The sequence below is a fragment of the Schistocerca cancellata genome, chromosome 5 (genome assembly GCF_023864275.1).
Source record: "Schistocerca cancellata isolate TAMUIC-IGC-003103 chromosome 5, iqSchCanc2.1, whole genome shotgun sequence".
NCBI classification, from domain to species: Eukaryota; Metazoa; Arthropoda; class Insecta; order Orthoptera; family Acrididae; genus Schistocerca; species Schistocerca cancellata.
Window position 1 is genome coordinate 527,741,750 of NC_064630.1, and position 19,811 is coordinate 527,761,560.

Consider the following 19,811-nt stretch of genomic DNA (forward strand, 5'->3'; position numbering starts at 1 on the left):
TTTTATAGTGTCCTAGAAAGGTTAATGGACGCTTTTGTAGGAACTTTATGATTTCTCAGCTTGTCTGCATGGAAATTCTTGCCCTAGCAGAACCTGTTTACGAAAATATCGCAGAATAACGCCAAATGCATTCTTCCTTGTGGTCCTAACATGACACCCCATCCATCATGTGTTACCCTTCCTGCTTACAACATATGCAAACATTCTCACTGCTATGTAGAGACTATGTCCCGGCACAAAGAATGTCTTGTTAATGAATGGAGCATTACGATTGTCTCTTATTGAATTTATTGGACGAATTACGGATGCCGCCAGTGTGGAAGCACTGTCCAGCTTTTTTTCTTTCTGCAGATGGGATTTTCAGCGGCAAAATACTATCTTGTACATATCACCATATCGTACTGACAACTAAATCCCGCAAAGTGGCCTACATATCGTCAAATACGGAAAGCCTCTTAATTGCACAGCTCTGCCACTGAGGACAGGAGCTTTAATATCAGAGTGTGAAACTGATCTCCAACCTGGCAATAGATCACTCTGTACTGTATCGATGTAGTAAACGTACAATTTGCATACTGCATCATACAAAATCACCTGTTTTAAGTCATTCGTATAACTATCGACCGCCAGACGTATACCACAAAGATAGACAGCATAAGCACATGCACCGTAGGTATACTCCTCGCTCCACTGGATATTTCCCGCGAAGTCAGGCAGTCATCCACTCCCAACACGTGACCAGAGCGCCCTCAGTTGACCTAAGTCACTCTTAGAACTGTACTACAAATTCAGGGTCAGCTCCCCTCGGCACTAACACGTTCCGCAGCTGTAAGAATAACGTCTGTAATATGAGTGACCTCATCGTCGACGCTATGAAAGTGACGGTCATCAAATGTCGCTAGAGAAAAAAAAAGCACCTCGGGCGAATATATGGCAGTTGTGGCCGCAATCGAAGGACAGATGGAAAGTGGTCACTTTAGTGTGTATCAGCAAGGGCTAACCATTCGAAGCGCCGAGCTAGCGGAACAGTACCGACCGAAAGGTCCAAATGAGAGAAATTTGTCGTGGAGGCAGACAAAAATGTAGGGTCCCCAGTGTTGAGACAAACAAGATCCGCTTAGTGGAAGACTTCTATCAATGGGGAGCCATACGGACAAGGATGTGGAGATCCCCAAAGCGGGTGGTGGGCACTGAAGTCCCCAACCAGCAAATAGGGGGTGAAAGCTGACCAAGAAGGTGAAGGAGATCAGCTCTTGCCATTGGGGTGGACGATGGAATGTATACGGTACAAAGAGAGAAGGTGTATCCAGAAAGGGAAAGACAGACAGGACAGCTTGGAAGTAAGGGGATTGGGTGATAATGGAGAGTATCATGGAGAAGAATCATGAGTCCATGTGCTGGAGTGCCTTCAACAGAGGGGAGATCAAATCGGACTGACTGAAAATGGGGGAAAACAAAGCAATCATGGGGACACAGCTTTGTTTCCTGAAGACAGAGGATGACCGGCTAGTTGGATAGTAAGAGGATGGACAATTCATCCCGATTGGCTCGAATGCCGCGGATATTCCACTGGATAATGGACATAGGGTGGACAGAAAATGGAAGAATGTGACCAAGGTGGCCCTCAACTCAACGACTGCTCAGAGCTTGCGACCGACAGCCGGGAACGGCATCTGACGACCATGGCACTAAAGGCGAGATCAGAAGTCTGCGTGGCTGCCGCGTCTGTTGGCCGAGGAGAGCCAAGGACAGTGCTTTATTTACCTGTGTCAGGCACAGTGGGCTTCCGACTGGCGAATAAATTTCAAGCCGCAAAGATCGACACCTTTCCCTCCACTCTGATTTCCTGAATCAGCTGTTCGTCTTTAAAAATGGGGCAATCTCTAGATGAAGCAGCATGGTCACCCATACAGTTGATGCAACAAGGGGATGAAGGTGGACAAGCACCCTCATGGGCATCCTTGCCACACGTAATGCATTTGGCATGATTGGACGAGGACTGGCTGGTGTGATTGAACCGCTGACACTGATAGCAACACGTAGGGTTTGGGATTCTCATAACCCGCTTTTATGTTCGATGGAAGTTGAACTCTGTCAAATGTCAAGAAGACAGTACAGGTTGGAACGATGTTCGTGTCAAACCTTTTCATGACTAACAGCCATTACGCCCTGGTCAGACAGTGTTAAATTTCCTCGTCGGACAATCCGTCGAGGGAGCGTGTGTAAACGATCCTACGTGAGGAAATTAAAGTGCGGTGCACTTCCACCTGGACAGGGAAGGTGTGTAGCAGTGAAGTACGAAGCAATTTTTCTGCCTGGAGGGCACTGACTGTTTCTAACAACAAGGTGTTATTGCATAATCGGGAACAAGACTTTACAGGACCTGCAATTGCATCGACACCTTTCTGAATAATGAAATGGTTGACCGTGGAGAAGTCGTGACCTTCATCAGACCGAGAAACAACAAGGAACTGTGGCAACGATCGAAGAACTGTCTGTGGCTGAGACTGTGTGAATTTACGCTTGTGAGCAGACGTAGTGGAAGATGAGGAAACCATTGCGGAAGAATCCCCCATGATTACCGGCGTCTCCGACGGCGCGCTCCTCCCTTGTGGGGGGCCCCTCTCTGAGGGCACTCCCGCCTTAGGTGATTGTTCACACCTCAGGTCATACCTCCTGAGAAACGGACGGAGGGACCAATCGGCACTTTCGGAAGTTATCAGCTCGGATGTTCACCCCTCCCTGGGCCTGGCCGTTACCAGGGGGTACTTATGTGTCCTACCTGTCTAACCAGGGCGGGGTATTACGCGTTACCCCGTCACTGGATACGCATGGGAATGCGTGCGTCGGCCTTCAGACACGCCCAGGGAGGAAAAAAGAGAAAGGGAGGAACAAAGAAAGGGAAAGGAGGGAAGAGGTCTCAAACGCCACAGAGGAGGAAAGGGCAAAGAGAAGAGGAAAGGAAAGGAAGAGAGAAGGACAAAGAGTTGCCAGCAGAGAAAGCGAAGAAGAGAGACTGTTTTACAGTTTCGAGCGTCCGTCTCCAGACGTAGGCACTAAACCTACACCCAGAGGGGGAGGAAGGGAAGGAAAGAGGCGTCGGTGAAGAGGGGGGGGGAGGTGGCGAAAAGATAGGGGATGGGGAAGAATGGGGAAAAGGAAGGTATGCATCCCAGAAAGGGAGGGAGGGCCACATTAGCTCGGGGTCCCATGCTCGCTACGCACGTATCTACAAAAGAGTTATGGACCCCCTGGAGGGGCAGGTGGGAGGAGTCGCACATGGAGTTTTTTTTTGTGGTTTTAGGGCGCACAACTTCAATGGTCATTAGCGCCCTGACTACTCTAAGAATGCACCGTGAGGCACAAGTTGACAACAACAACTTAAAGGGAAAACACGATAAAAGACAGACTGACAGGCATAGGATTAAAAAACAACATCAAATGTCCTTAGCGAGGTTTGTCAAATTGATAAAACAAAGAACACGAGCAGCTGCTCGTGGGTCATCCGCTAAAATGGCATCGAAAGTATTAGGCAGGTTAAGATCGAGGTGCAGTGTGTTAAGATCTGGACAGGACATTAAAATGTGTCTAACCGTCAGCAAGTGCCCACATGGGCAGAACGGCGCCGGCGCAGCCGTCAGCAGATGGCGATGGCTGAACCGGCAGTGTCCAATTCTTAACCGGGCTAAAACGACCTCCTCCCGCCGAGAAGGGCGTGAGGAGGACGTCCAAGCCACGGGAAGAGGTTTTAAGGCCCGAAGCTTGTTGTCGGTAAGTGCAGCCCAATCGGCATGCCACAGCCATAAGATGCGCCGACAAATAACCCTGCTAAAATCTGACGAAGGGACACCACAAGAAGCTGTCCGAGGCTGGAGGACCGCAGCCTTGGCCGCGGCATCTGCAGCTTCGTTCCCAGGGATACCGACATGGCCAGGAACCCACATAAAGCTAACCGGAGAACCGACGTCCACCAGCTGCTGAAGAGAGCGTTGGATCCGGTGTACGAAAGGGTGAACCGGGTACGGATCACTGAGGCTCTGGATGGCGCTCAGGGAATCTGAGCAGATGACATAAGCAGAATGTCGGTGGCGGCAGATGTAAAGAACAGCCTGGTAGAGGGCAAAGAGCTCAGCTGTGAAGACCGAACAATGGCCATGGAGCCAGTATTTGAAACTTTGTGCCCCGACAATAAAGGAACACCCGACCCAATCATTGGTCTTAGAGCCATCTGTATAAATGAAAGTCATGTTGATGAACTTCGTTCGAAGTTCCAAAAAACGGGAGTGGTAGACCGAACCGGGGGTGACCTCTTTTGGGAGCGAGCTGAGGTCAAGGTGAACGCGGACCTGAGCCTGGAGCCAAGGAGGCGTGCGGCTCTCGCCCACTCGAAAGGTTGCAGGGAGTGAAAAATTAAGGTGTTGAAGGAGGCGACGAAAGCGAACTCCAGGGGGTAGCAGGGCAGAGACATACAACCCGTATTGACGGTCAAGAGAGTCGTCAAAAAAGGAACGATAAGACGGATGGTCGGGCATTGACAGTAGCCGACAGGCATACCGACAAAGCAGTATATCGCGCCGGTAGGTGAGTGGCAATTCGCCAGCGTCAGCATGAAGACTCTCTACGGGACTGGTATAAAATGCTCCGATCGCAAGTCGTAAACCCCGATGTTGTACGGAGTTGAGGCGGCGTAAGATGGATGGCCGTGCAGAGGAGTTTACGAAGCTCCCATAATCCAGCTTGGAGCGGACGATCGACCGATATAGACGAAGTAGGACGTTTCGATCCGCTCCCCACGACATACCACTGAGAACACGGAGGACATTTAAAGAACGGGTACAACGGGCGGCCAAATATGACATGTGGAGACCAGCTAAGTTTCCTGTCAAAGGTAAGGCCTAAAAATTTGGTTGTCTCCACGATTGGGAGAGCAACGGGACCGAGTCGTAAGGACGGTGGGAGAAACTCTTTGTAGCGCCAGAAGTTAATACAGACCGTCTTCTCGGCAGAAAAACGGAAGCCATTGGCGACACTCCAGGAGTAATGACGGTCAAGAGAACGCTGAAGACAGCGCTCCAAGACACATGTACACTGCGCGCTGCAATAGATGGTAAAATCGTCCACAAAAAGGGAGCCTGATACATCAGCTGGGAGGCAATCCATTATTGGATTGATCGCGATGGCGAAGAGCGACGCTCAAAACTGAGCCCTGTGGCACCCCATTCTCCTGGCGAAAGGTGTCTGACAGGACAGAACCCACACGTACCCTGAACTGTCGATCCATTAAAAAGGAACGAATAAAAAGAGGGAGGCGACCGCGAAGGCCCCATGTATGCATGGTGCGGAGAATGCCCGCCGTCCAACAGGTGTCGTAAGCCTTCTCCAAATCAAAGAACACAGCCGCGGTCGGGCGCTTCCGCAAGAAGTTATTCATAATGAAGGTCGACAAGGTAACCAGATGGTCAACAGCAGAGCGGCGCCTACGAAATCCACATTGTACATTGGTAAGTAGGCGTCGAGACTCGAGCAGCCAAACCAACCGAGAGTTAACCATTCGCTCCATCACTTTACAGACACAGGTGGTAAGCGAGATAGGTCGATAACTGGAAGGCAAGTGCTTGTCCTTCCCCGGCTTAGGAATCGGGACAACAATAGACTCGCGCCAGCATGCGGGAACATGTCCCTCAATCCAGATGCGATTGTATGTACGAAGAAGAAAACCTTTACCCGCAGGAGAAAGGTTCTTCAGCATCTGAATATGAATAGAATCAGGCCCTGGAGCGGAGGACCGTGATCGGCCAAGTGCGGTTTCGAGTTCCCGCATGGTGAATGGGGCATTATAACTTTCACAATTCGAGGAGCGGAAGTCAGGTGGCCTAGCCTCCTCTGCCTGTTTGCGGGGGAGGAAGGCAGGGTGGTAATGAGCGGAGCTCGAAACCTCTGCGAAAAAGCGGCTGAAGGCATTGGAGACAGCCTCAGGGGCCACAAGGACTTCATTCGCGACCTTCAAGCCAGAAACTGGGGAGTGGACCTTAGTGCCAGATAGCTGGCGCAGGCTACCCCAGACAACAGAAGGAGTAAAACTGTTGAAGGTGCTTGTGAAAGCAGCCCAGCTGGCTTTCTTGCTTTCGTTAATAATACGACAACACTGAGCACGTAATCGTTTATAATTAATACAATTCGCCACTGTAGGGTGGCGTTTAAAGGTGCGTAAAGCACGTCGACGAGCACGTAAAGCGTCTCTACATGCTGCGGTCCACCAGGGGACCAGTACGCGACGTGGAGAAGAAGTAGGGTGAGGGATGGAATATTCAGCAGCAGCGAGAATGACTTCCGTGAGGTGTGCGACCTGACGATCGCAGCTTGTGAAGGTTTGATCCTGAAAGGTCACCCTGGAAGAGAAGAGCTCCCAGTCTGCCTTGGAGATGGTCCAACTAGAGGAGCACGGAGAGGGAGTATGCTGCAGGAGATGGATAACACACGGGAAGTGGTCGCTCGAATATGTATCAGCAAGTGCATACCACTCAAACCGGCGTGCAAGTTGGGGAGTACATATAGAGAGGTCTAAATGGGAATAGGTGTGAGATGTGTCCGAAAGAAAAGTAGGGGCGCCAGTATTGAGGCAGACAAGATTGAGCTGGTTGAAAAGGTCTGCTAACAAGGAGCCCCTCGGGCAGGATGCTGGAGAGCCCCAAAGGGGATGGTGGGCATTGAAGTCTCCAGTTAACAAAAATGGTGCAGGTAGCTGAGCAATAAGTTGCATCATGTCTGCCCTGGTAACGGCAGATGACGATGGAGTGTAAACGGTACAAAAGGAAAATGTAAAAGTGGGGAGAGTAATGCGGATGGCAACTGCCTGCAGGCCGGTGTGCAACGTGATGGGATCGTAGTAAATATCATCCCGGACCAGCAACATAACCCCTCCATGAGCTGGGATACCTACCACAGGGGGTAGGTCAAAACGCACAGAGGTGTAGTGTGCCAAGGCAATTTGATCGCATGGGCGTAGCTTCGTTTCCTGGAGGGCTACGACGAGCGGACAGAGCAAGCGGAGCAGCAACTTCAAGTCCTCTCGGTTGGAGCGAATGCTGCGAATATTCCAGTGAATAAGTGCCATCGTAAGAAAAGGAAGATGAGAGAAGGTGTCACCTCGAAGGCCGCTTAGGGCCTGGCTTTGAGCGAGCACTGCCGCCGCTATCAGTAGGCGGACAGTCATCGTCCATTGGGTCTATAGGGTCATCGGCCATCTCGGGAGGATGGCCGGGAGGGGGAGCTTCCTCCGCCGGTGAACGGCCAGATGTACGGCTACCAGCGGTGCCGCCAGGCGAAACGGATGACGGCCTGGGGCGGCAACCGCTGGGTGGCGCAGGAGAAGAAATGCGCCGTGGCGGAGAAGGAGAACTGTGCTTCCTATGCGCCTTTTTGGAAGGACGTTTGGTGGAAGTACCGGTCGAAGGCTTGGAGGTCGAGGGACGGAGGAAGTCTGCACGGGATGGTTCCTTCTTGAAGGCCCGTGCATCTGACTTCGGGGTCTTCGACTTAGCAGAAGCTGAGGAAGGGGCTGGTGTCTGTGGGGTGATGGGAGGAAGAGGAGACGTCGACCGCGCGATCTTAGCACTGGCCGAACGGACGACCGTGGTGCTGAAGGTCAGATCACATGTCTGGGGTGCTACCTCCCGGGTAGTCCGAGGAGAGGCGAGGACAGTACTATATTTCCCCGCTGGGAGCAGCGTGGGCTTCCTACTAGCCAATAGCTTGCGAGCAGCCGAGGTGGACACTTTCTCTTTGACGCGAATTTCTTGGATACAGCGTTCTTCCTTATAGACAGGACAGTCGCGGGAGGATGCGGCATGGTCACCCTGACAGTTCACACAACGAGGAGACGGAGGTGGACAGTCATCCTCATGGGCATCCCTGCCACAAGTGACACATTTAGCCGCATTGGAACAAGACTGTCGAGTGTGATTGAAACGCTGACACTGGTAGCAGCGCGTAGGTGTCGGGACATAGGGGCGAACAGAAATAACCTCTTAGCCCGCCTTGATGCGCGATGGCAGCTTAACACTATCGAAGGTCAAGAAAAGTGTCCGGGTCGGTACAAGGTCATTGTTGACCTTTTTCATGACCCGATGGACAGCCGTCACGCCCTGCTCAGCGAGGAAAGATTGAAGCTCCTCGTCAGTCAATCCGTCGAGGGAGCTAGTATAGACTACATCACGAGACGAATTCAAAGTTCGGTAGGCCTCCACCCGGACAGGGAACGTGTACAGGAGGGTGGCCCGAAGCAGTTTTTGTGCCTGAAAGGCACTCTCAGTTTCTAGTAATAAGGTGCCGTTACGCAACCTGGTACAAGATTTGACAGATCCGGCTATGGCATCTACGCCCTTCTGAATAACGAAAGGGTTGACAGAGGAAAAATCCTTTCCGTCCTCAGATCGAGAAACTACGAGGAACTGTGGGGCAGGCGGTAGTACTTTTGTCACTGTTGGCTGGTCACGTTTCCGTTTTTGGGTCGAAGTCGAGAGAGATGGAGTAGAATCCATTGCGAAGGAATCCCCCATGATTGCCAGCGTCTCCAATGGCGCCCTCCTTCCTTGTGGGGAGCCTCTCAAGAGGGCACACCCGCCTTAGGTGAATGTTTACACCTCAGGTCACACCTTCCGAGAAACAGACGGAGGGACCAATCGGCATGGTCAGAAGGTATCAGCTCAGGCAATCACCCCTCCCCAGGCCTGGCCTTTACCAGGGGGTACGCGCGTGCCTTACATGTCTACCCAGGGCGGGGACTTATGTGTTACCCCGTCACCGGCTATGCGTACGAACGCGTGGGTCGGCCTTCAGGCACGCACAGGGAGGAAGGAAGAAGAGGAAAAAGAAGAGAGAGAGGGAGAAAGAGGACAGACTGTCTCAAACGCCAAGGTGGAGACCAGAGAAGGCATGGAGAAGAAGGCAATGGGAAGGCAAGGAGAAAAAGGCAATGGGAAGGCAAGGAGAAAAAGGCAATGGGAAGGCAAGGAGAAAAAGGCAATGGGAAGGCAAGGAGAAAAAGGCAATGGGAAGGCAAGGAGAAAAAGGCAATGGGAAGGCAAGGAGAAAAAGGCAATGGGAAGGCAAGGAGAAAAAGGCAATGGGAAGGCAAGGAGAAAAAGGCAATGGGAAGGCAAGGAGAAAAAGGCAATGGGAAGGCAAGGAGAAAAAGGCAATGGGAAGGCAAGGAGAAAAAGGCAATGGGAAGGCAAGGAGAAAAAGGCAATGGGAAGGCAAGGAGAAAAAGGCAATGGGAAGGCAAGGAGAAAAAGGCAATGGGAAGGCAAGGAGAAAAAGGCAATGGGAAGGCAAGGAGAAAAAGGCAATGGGAAGGCAAGGAGAAAAAGGCAATGGGAAGGCAAGGAGAAAAAGGCAATGGGAAGGCAAGGAGAAAAAGGCAATGGGAAGGCAAGGAGAAAAAGGCAATGGGAAGGCAAGGAGAAAAAGGCAATGGGAAGGCAAGGAGAAAAAGGCAATGGGAAGGCAAGGAGAAAAAGGCAATGGGAAGGCAAGGAGAAAAAGGCAATGGGAAGGCAAGGAGAAAAAGGCAATGGGAAGGCAAGGAGAAAAAGGCAATGGGAAGGCAAGGAGAAAAAGGCAATGGGAAGGCAAGGAGAAAAAGGCAATGGGAAGGCAAGGAGAAAAAGGCAATGGGAAGGCAAGGAGAAAAAGGCAATGGGAAGGCAAGGAGAAAAAGGCAATGGGAAGGCAAGGAGAAAAAGGCAATGGGAAGGCAAGGAGAAAAAGGCAATGGGAAGGCAAGGAGAAAAAGGCAATGGGAAGGCAAGGAGAAAAAGGCAATGGGAAGGCAAGGAGAAAAAGGCAATGGGAAGGCAAGGAGAAAAAGGCAATGGGAAGGCAAGGAGAAAAAGGCAATGGGAAGGCAAGGAGAAAAAGGCAATGGGAAGGCAAGGAGAAAAAGGCAATGGGAAGGCAAGGAGAAAAAGGCAATGGGAAGGCAAGGAGAAAAAGGCAATGGGAAGGCAAGGAGAAAAAGGCAATGGGAAGGCAAGGAGAAAAAGGCAATGGGAAGGCAAGGAGAAAAAGGCAATGGGAAGGCAAGGAGAAGTCAAGGGAAAGAGTAAGGAAGACAGTGAGGTGGAGAAGAGCAAAGAAAGGAACCAACAAAAGGAAGGAAGAAACGAGAAGTGAAAAACCAAAAAGACCACGATTATAATTCATGGAACCGTCCGTCTCCGGACGCAGGCGCTAACTACCCCCGTGAGGGGGATGGACTCCTTTTAGTCGCCTCTTACGACAGGCAGGAATACCTCGGGCCTATTCTAATCCCTGGACCCGCAGGGGGGGGGGGGGGCACATGGAGTATTCGCATGCAGTGGACGTCTGCAGTCTCGACATGTGCTGCTGAAATGGCACTTAGAGCACTGCCTCTAAATCTCAGCGAAGTGTTGACCCAATGAGTTAGAAATTGCGACGGGGTCCACTAATGTATCATGCGCGACAGTGAGCCCAGAGACTGGGGAGAAACTAGGCGCGCCAGATAACCGTCGAATCCGACTCCAAACTTCCAAGGAAAGAGTGAAGGTGATGTATGAGCTAGTAAAGAAGTCCCAGCTTGCCTTCTTGCTATCGCGGATGACGCAATGGCATCGCGCACGGACCTGCTTTAGCGGATACAATTGGCCAAAGTAGGATGGTGTCTGAAAACGCGAAGAGCACGTCGCCGCTCACGTATTGCGTCACGGCATGCCTCGTTCCACCAAGCAACTGGGGGGCGCCTGGGCAATTCGGAGGTGCGTGGTATTGAACGTTCCGCAGCTGTAAGAATAACGTCTGTAATATGAGTGACCTCATCGTCGACGCTAGGAATGTGACAGTCATCGAATGTCGCTAGAGAAAAAAAAAGTGTCCAATCGGCTTGGGCAAACTTCCAGCACCTCGGGCGAATATATGGCAGTTGTGGCCGCAATCTAAGGACAGATGGAAAGTGGTCACTCGAGTGTGTATCAGCAAGGGCTAACCATTCGAAGCGCCGAGCTAGCGGAACAGTACCGACCGAAAGGACCAAATGAGAGAAATTTGTCGTGGAGGCAGACAAAAATGTAGGGTCCCCAGTGTTGAGACAAACAAGATCCGCTTAGTGGAAGACGTCTATCAATGGGGAGCCATACAGACAAGGATGTGGAGATCCCCAAAGCGGGTGGTGGGCACTGAAGTCCCGAACCAGCAAATAGGGGGTGGAAGCTGACCAAGAAGGTGAAGGAGATCAGCTCTTGCCATTGGGGTGGACGATGGAATGTATACGGTACAAAGAGAGAAGGTGTATCCAGAAAGGGAAAGACAGACAGGACAGCTTGGAAGTAAGGGGATTGGGTGATAATGGAGAGTATCATGGAGAAGAATCATGAGTCCATGTGCTGGAGTGCCTTCAACAGAGGGGAGATCAAATCGGACTGACTGAAAATGGAAAACAAAGCAATCATGGGGACACAGCTTTGTTTCCTGAAGACAGAGGATGACCGGCTAGTTGGATAGTAAGAGGATGGACAATTCATCCCGATTGGCTCGAATGCTGCGGATATTCCAATGGATAACGGACATAGGGTGGACAGAAAATGGAATAATGTGACCAAGGTTGCCCTCAACGACTGCTCAGTGCTTGTGACCGACAGCGTGGAACAGCATTCAGCCGAAGGCAGAAGATCCTGATCTATAGTTTGTTCAGGAGCAGCTCCTGCCACCAGCGATCGGCCAGTTGATCGGCCGCCAGCAGTGCGCCTTGGCGCGGCTACCACCAGGTGGTGCTGTAGATGAGACACGCCGTGGCAGAGAAGAAGAGGAACTGGGTTTCTTATTAGCCTTCTTGGAAACAGGATGTTTATATGAAGGAGGAACCGATGGTTGTGAAGTTCGGGTACGTAAAAAATCTTCACGAGTAGTCTCTTTTTTGGTATTACGGGTGTCTGACTTTTGGGTTCGAGATTTAATAGAACCCAATGAAGGGTGAGCCATAGAGTGAGCAAGCGAAAGTGGGGAGGTTGAACGGGCGATCTTTGCGCTGGCCGATCTGACGACCATGGCACTAAAGGTGAGATCACAAGTCCGCGTGGCCGCCTCACTTGTTGGCCGAGGAGAGGCAAGGACAGTGCTGTATTTACCAGTCTGAGGCACAGTGGGCTTTCGACTGGCGAATAATTTTTCGAGCAGCAAAGGTCGACACTTTTTCCTTCAGTCTGATTTCCTGAATGAGCTTTTTGTCTTTAAAAATGGGGCAATCTCTAGAGGAAGCAGCGTGATCACCCATAGAGTTGATGCAACGAGGGGATGGGGGTGGACAAGCACCCTCCTGGGCATCCTTGCCACACGTAACACATTTGGCCGGATTGGAACAGGGCTGGCTGGTATGATTGAACCGCTGACACCGATAGCAACGCGTAGGGTTTGGGATGTAAGGGCGAACAGTAATTATCTCATAGCCCGCTTTCATGTTCGATGGGAGTTTAACTCTGTCATACGTCAGGAAGGCAGTATGGGTTGGAACGATGTTCGTGTCAACCATTTCCATGACTATGAACAGTCGTTACGCCCTGGTCAGACAGTGTTGAATATCCTCGTTGGACAATCCGTCGATGCAGCGTGTATAAACGACCACACGTGAGGAATTTAAAGTGCGGTGCGCTTCCACCTGGACAGGGAAGGTGTGTAGCGTTGAAGTACGCAGCAATATTTCCGCCTGGAGGGCACTGACTGTTTCTAACAACAAGGTGCCAATTCGTAATCTGGAACAAGACTTTACAGGAACTGCAATTGCGTCGACACCTTTCTGAATAATGAAAAGGTTGACGTTGTAACCTGCATAAAAAACCACAGTACTTAAAGTTTTTTAAAAATATCTGTTTCAACAGTATTCATTCATAAATATTAAACACAGTTTTTTCAAGGGTGTCTGTCTCCATTAACAGCAGTATGGGCATGTATCAAAAATATGCCTGACTTTGTTCTACACGACAATATATTTAAGGCCGATAGAAATTGAAGTGCATCCCTTTTGTAGCTTTACTTGTTTTTACAGCCACGTCACAGTTCTACGTCTTCATAAATATTCAACAAGCCATCGTATGGTGCGTCGCGGATGGTACCCGGCACCATTACTAAACAATTCCTTTCCTGAATGATATTTTCAATCTGCAGCGGAGTGTGCGCTGATATGAAACTTCCTGGCAGATTACAACTGTGTACCCGACCGAGACTCGAACTCGGGACCTTTGCCTTTCGCGGGCAAGTGCTGTACCATCTGAGCTACCGGAGCACGACTCACGCCCGGTCCTCTCAGCTTTACTTCTGCCAGTATCTCGTCTCCTACCTTCCAAACTTTGGTAGCTCAGATGGTAGAGCACTTGCCCGCGAAAGGCAAAGGTCCTGAGTTCGAGTCTCGGTCGGGCACACAGTTTTAATCTGCCTGGAAGTTTCAATTCATTTCCTGTTAAGTAGCACATAGAACGAGGAAAAACTGATTATACACCACCACACGAGCCCTAATTTATCTTCGTGGTCGTTACGCAAAATCAAAGTAGGCGGCAGTACAAACTTCCTGCTGTCAGCTTCTGACGACGGGTCTCAAAATTTTCTCAGTTGTGCACAGCAAATAGAAAGTCGTCTTCCCTACGGGTATTCTCATTTGAATTCGCAAGGGATTTCCGTTGTACTAGCTTGTCGATCAGACCTAGTGGTGACAAATTTAGCAGCATGTTGAAGTCGCCTCTAACTTTTATTGTACGACCTTGTTATTCTCACGCTACCGAGCGTAGGCTTACTTTGAATTGCTTTGATGTATTCCTGTGATCCAACCTGGTGGGTAAACAATACACTAGCACCACCAAAGAATGGGTGCCACTAGTCATCAATACACCGTCTCCTTAACAGCTGGACGAAGTTTTCCTAAATTTCTCCCAGTAAACTACCGTATTTACGTGTTCTTTTATTTCATGTGACTTTGCAACTTTACACCTAGATATTTCATCGACGTGACTTAGCACACTGCCAATAATGTACGCGAGAGTAACTTTATCTGACTTAAGAATGAGATTTTCACTCTGCAGCGGTGTGTGCGCTGATATGAAACTTCCTGACAGATTAAAACTGTGTGCCCGACCGAGGCTCGAACTCGGGAACTTTGCCTTTCGCGGACAAGTGCTCTACCATCTGAGCTACCGAAGCACGACTCACACCCGGTACTCACAGCTTTACTTCTGCCAGTTTATCTGAATTGATTTACGTTTGTACACTTTTAGAACAAACTGAAGTTTATCAAGCCAACTAGAAATTCTAAGTCTTCCTGTATCCTCATACAGTCACTATGACAACGCCTTCCCGTACGCTAGATCACCACCAGCAAACAGCCGCAAGGAGCTGCTCACCCTATGTATCGTATCACTTATGTATACAGAGATTAAGAGCGGTCCTCTCACATTTAATCTGAGTCACCGCTGACCAACGTGTCGAGGACAACGTAATAGGTTCTATGACGTATGAAGTCTTCGAGCCACTCACATACTAGGGCACCTATTCCGTGTGCTCGGACCTTTGTTGATCATCTGGAGTGGGACACTTCACACTTTCCCCGTAAGTATAGGAAAATGGCATGTGCCTGTGGCCCTTCATAAATGGTTCGATGATTACGCAAGACCAGGACAGGTTGGGTTTCGAACGAGCGACGCTTTATAAATCCATACTGATATTGACAGAAGCTCTTCCGTCCCAAGTAAATTATATTCGAACCGAGAATATGTTCAAGAATTCTGCAGCAAATCGACGTTGAGGATACTGGTCTAAGTTTGGGGGTACGTTCTTTTACCCGCCTTACATACACAACTCACCTGTGCTTTTTGCCAGTCGCTTGGGCCTTCGCTCTGGGCGAGAGATAAGCGATAAATGCTAGCTACGTAAGCGCCAATGCCGTAGAGTAAATCCGAACTTGGAATACATCGGGACGTGACGACTTATTTGTGTACAACTCTTTCAGCTGCTTCTGTACGCCAGGGTCTCCTATACGGGAGTCTGTGCGACTTATCTTCTTACTATAGTCCTTCGTGAATGATTTCTTAAATGCGAGATTTAAAATTTCAGCTTTCCTTTTAGTGTCTTCTACTGCCACCTCAGACTGGTCAACGAATGACTGGCTAGAAGCCTTCGACCAGCCTAACGATTTTTCGTAGGAACCGAATTTTTTCCGGAATCGGGCCAAGATCTTTTGCTAAGGTATGACGGTGGTAGCTGAATGCTTCGCGCATCTATCTTTTAGAAACACAAATTTCTACTATCTTTTGACTATCATATGCCCATCCTTTTTGGACGTTGAGTGTAACTGATTTCTCGTCACTTTCCAAATTTTTTTTATTGAAACACGATGGGTCTTCCGTCCTTAATCCACTTACTCGGCGCTTACTTCTACAGGGAGCGATTTTCTGTCATTTGGAACTTGGCCCGTAATTCCTCTACGTCCGTCACATTGGAACTAAGTGATGTCGATTTTCTAAGTGGGATGCTTTTTATAGCAAAAATAACTGTATTAACCATCCTCGCTACGCTGACTTCATGAACAATTCCACATCTTTATACTGACACATTCAGTAAGGTCACTCTTGTTTGAAGCTAAACTGTACAAAATATTTCCATTGTGTTAGAGTTGCGTAACAACCTCATTGCATTTTTCAGTAAACTGAGTTCAAACCTACTTCAAAACCGCCTGCCCGTGCAACTACAATGTATCCACAAGGGTTCCAATCAACACTATAGTTCATAGGTTGAAGTCGCCTCAAACTTTTATTGTGAAACCTAGTTATTCCCGCGCTACCGAGCGTAGGCTTACTTTGAATGATTCTAAAAATTTCAAGGCGGAATTGGATGGCCGGTAATTGAGTTCACCTAGAACTGTTTCGTGCGTCCAGTATCTTTACAATCCGACAGATTCTATCTAGAAGAAAATATCTTTGCCGACTGCAATTAACAGTTAATGCTCGTCGTAATCTAACAATGGAAGCTTGCTATTATCAAAATTAAATTTATTGGCAATGAGAAGGAGAAAGTACAGACGTAAAATATGACGGATGGTGATTTGTCACAGCTGGTTAAGTCCACTGAGCGCAAATTACAACAGGATGAAAACGATGCCGATGTGAGTGGAATTTAAATGTTTATTTCAAAGAAGTACTGCCAAATTTCACGCAAAAAATATGACGTTGGAAAGGTGAATAAATGCATTACTAGGCAGCAATTTATGCGATATTGTGACCAGTAGGAGGTAATACCAACTTCACGAGACCTTCACTGCTTATGTCGCACTCATCTGTACTTGACATCAAGGCCAGCAAAGGATTGACAAGGGTATGGCGTAGGGCTAGATAATCGGAGAACTGACTAGTTATGTGGTTCAAGCCGTATTCATCGTTGAAAATTTCGAGAAATCTGTTTGTCTTTGCTTAAAATGTTCTTAGGGATGTCTGCTATTCATAGAAAGCTCGCCAGAATCTCTATTTCCTAGTTACAAGGGGATTTGTAGAAGTTTCTCCGAAGACCATTCACAGACGAGGAAAAAAATAGTCTACGTGTAATTTCAACGACGGCTTAACAGGCATTATGGAAATTACGAACGTACTCGAATTTGAGCAGACAAAAGGCGTTTCGAGCGAGCAGAGTATCTGATGATATCTACCAAAGAGGCCCGCAGGACCACCATGGCCACGAACATAGAGGACCTGCTTTTGGATGATATTGCTTTGTGGAACGCTCAATATCGTTGTCATCAGCGCCCGCACAAGTTCCCAATCTTTCCATTTCAGTTCTCGCCACTTCCCGAATGATAACACAAACACCCAGTCTCCGGGCGGAGAAAATTCCCGACCCGGCCGGGAATCGAACCCGGGACCCCGTGATCCAGAGGCAGCGACGTCACCTCTTGGATCTGGATGGATAGTTCTATTGTCTAGTGATAGCTGACTAGAGGTACATTTAACTACGAAAATATAACCCAAAGATTCAAACGAATTTTTCTGGAAGCTGTATTTTTTTAAATAGGAGGGAAATATAATTTGAGAACGATTCATACGATTTTGGCGCCGTAACCGTTTTGCGATATCTTCTAGTCCATTTTCACGCATGTTTTTGGCCAATGTTTGGGCGAAGAAAATGACATTTATTCAGTACGTCCCTCTTTTGTTGTAACTTAATATTTTTCATATATTCTATGTATGCTGGGAAGATATATTCAAAATTATTTATGCAAAATTACTTTGTTGCAGGTGCAACAGGAGGACGAGGGGAATTCCCACCGATACCAATCGCCTCAAGCGGTTCTTCCACTTGGTCCAACAGTTCCTGGGATCGTCCAGGGTGGACACAAAAATAATTTCTTAAAGACAAAATTGTAAGGAATAAAGCTATTAGCATTAATCTTTAGTTTACTTTAAAAATCACACACACTCCCCGCGTTTGAAGAGGATAAGGCCTTAATGGGCTCGGTATTTTTCCCTATTTTTTTTTAATGGTAGTCTTCGTATAAGATAAGGCTATATGAATTTACCATCCGTGATCATGTGCTGAAGGCCTATGTCGGATACGCTGGGGGCCGTGGGTTCTAGCCTACTCTAAGGCGGACTTTTTTTCTTTGTTCTTGCTTCACCGTCACTTGATAACAGCTAATAACCGCCTTCATGTTGGTTGCAAAATAGACAAGAAATACAATACCATCTATTTTATATCTAATATGCACCAAGCACATACAAACCTACGTATTGGCTAACAAAATATTTAGGGTCTAATTTTTTATGACAAGCACATGAGCTTCCTTCATAACGAACAGTTTACATGAGCCAGCATCAGCTTGCACGTACTGCACGCTATTTCTCTTACGTTCTCCGAAAATGACCACTGACTGGTCAAAAGTGGTTACGGCACTGTAAAATGCTAATTGTGACCAGAAAGAATATGAAGAATAAGAGTCCATCTCAATTTCAAATAATGTGTGTCATTTTTCCAAATTTTGAGCGATTTGTCACTAATATTTGTAAAATGATTTGTTATTCCACCATGAGTATTACATGAAGGACACCTTACCATAGCGGCATTTAATTATTAGTAAATTTAAGGCAAATCTTACGGTTTTAATGTTCTGCTGTGTTGGTTTTTCGTATGTCTTGTTAACTGCAATTACACGAGTCGAAGGCCCAGTTGTACGAACTTTTCGCTCCTGAAAACGACCTTCCAACTTCTTGTATGTCCTTTCACTAAAAGGTCTTTTCAGGTAGTTTGGTCTAGTCACTTGCTTTCATAGCACCACACGGGGTCAGGTGTATGGCAATTAAAGGTCATGCCTGCGGACGTGAAGCAACGTATTCGGAGTACAAACACCTAATGGCTGCGTGTTCTCAGCAATATACCATCTCCTGTTCTAAGATCAGGAGCTTCAAAAATGGTTCAAATGGCTCTGATCACTATGGGACTTAATTGCTGTGGTCATCAGTCCCCTAGAACTTAGAACTAGGTCAACCTAACTAACCTAAGGACATCATCACACACATCCACGCCCGAAGCAGGATTCGAACCTGCGACCGTAGCGGTGGCGCGGTTCCAGACGGTGGCGCCGAGAACCGCTCTGCCACTCTGGCCGGCTATCAGGAGCTTCCCTGAAGATCTGGAACAACAGTCTAAGCTACTCACGTATACTGAACAAGTTGAACGAAGCTTGTAACAAAGGAAAAACTCGTAGTGTACAGCAAACAACCTTGTTGAGTCCACTTTGCGTCAAGCATTTATGGAAAATCCAGTGGAGGCAATCAGTAGTCAATGAACAGCAAAATCCTTAGATGCGGGTATAATAATTCGACCTCTTAGATGTCAGTGGAGCATCATGAAGGTGATTCGAACCAGAGAAGGCGGATGTTATCTACTGCGCAAGCGGGGATGGGATAGTTCCGATAATTTTAACAGTCAGTCTATATACGACTGCCGACTGTTCTTTTCGAACGTAAAAAAGGGAAAATAATGGTCATTCACCAAGCATCGGATGAATCAATCTAATGTATTGCTGAACTAGTTCTGGATATGTAAGACTGTTCGAAGTTGTTGTGGTACACAGTTGTCCACTAATGTGTATTTGCAGTTGTTATCATATGATAAAATAGAGTAAGGAAGTAGTTGAGAAAAGGGTGAAACAGGGTTATATCCTACTCTGTGTTAATCTGTACACTGAGCAAAAATTAAAGGAAACGAGGGAGAAATTTGCAAAGGTAACTGTAATTAATGGAAAAGAACAAAGTTTTGAGGTTTGCCAATGACGTTGTAATTCTGATAGACTGCAAAGGTATTTGGAAGGGAGGGAGGGAGGGAGGGTGTAGGCTGAACAACACGTCAAACAGGAATAATGGAATGTAGTCGAAGTAAATTAGGTGATTCTGAGGGAATTTGATGAAGAAATGAGAAAAATTAATTGAATTTTGTTATTTTGGGAGCAAAATAACTGATGGTCGAAGAAGAGGATATAAAACGCAGACAGGCAATAACTCATTACGGAAAAAAATGGGTTAACAAAAATCAAAGGTTAGAGAGGCTTTTGCATAGATATTTGTCTGGAGTGTAGACTTTTACACAAGCGAAGCGTGGGCGATACACACTTCACGTACTGATGCGAACTGAGGAGAAAAGTTATGTCACAGCTTGACTTGACAGGACACATCCTGAGGTGTCAACGAACCGACAATGTGGTAAGAGGGACTTGTGGAGGGTAGAAATTTTTGCGGTTGCAAAAGTTATGTGGAGATGAAGAATCTTGC

The 19,811-nt window shown here is 47.9% G+C and overlaps 1 protein-coding gene across 1 annotated transcript in view; it reads left to right on the top strand.

Annotated features, from left to right (window-relative positions):
* The first annotated feature begins 9,074 nt into the window (after positions 1-9,074).
* Positions 9,075-19,811, top strand: part of LOC126188664 (cylicin-2-like) — a 50,425-nt gene continuing 39,688 nt past the window's right edge. The window contains exon 1 of the mRNA XM_049930267.1: positions 9,075-9,996. Coding sequence (XP_049786224.1) covers positions 9,075-9,996 — 922 coding nt within the window. The remainder of the gene's footprint in view (positions 9,997-19,811) is intronic.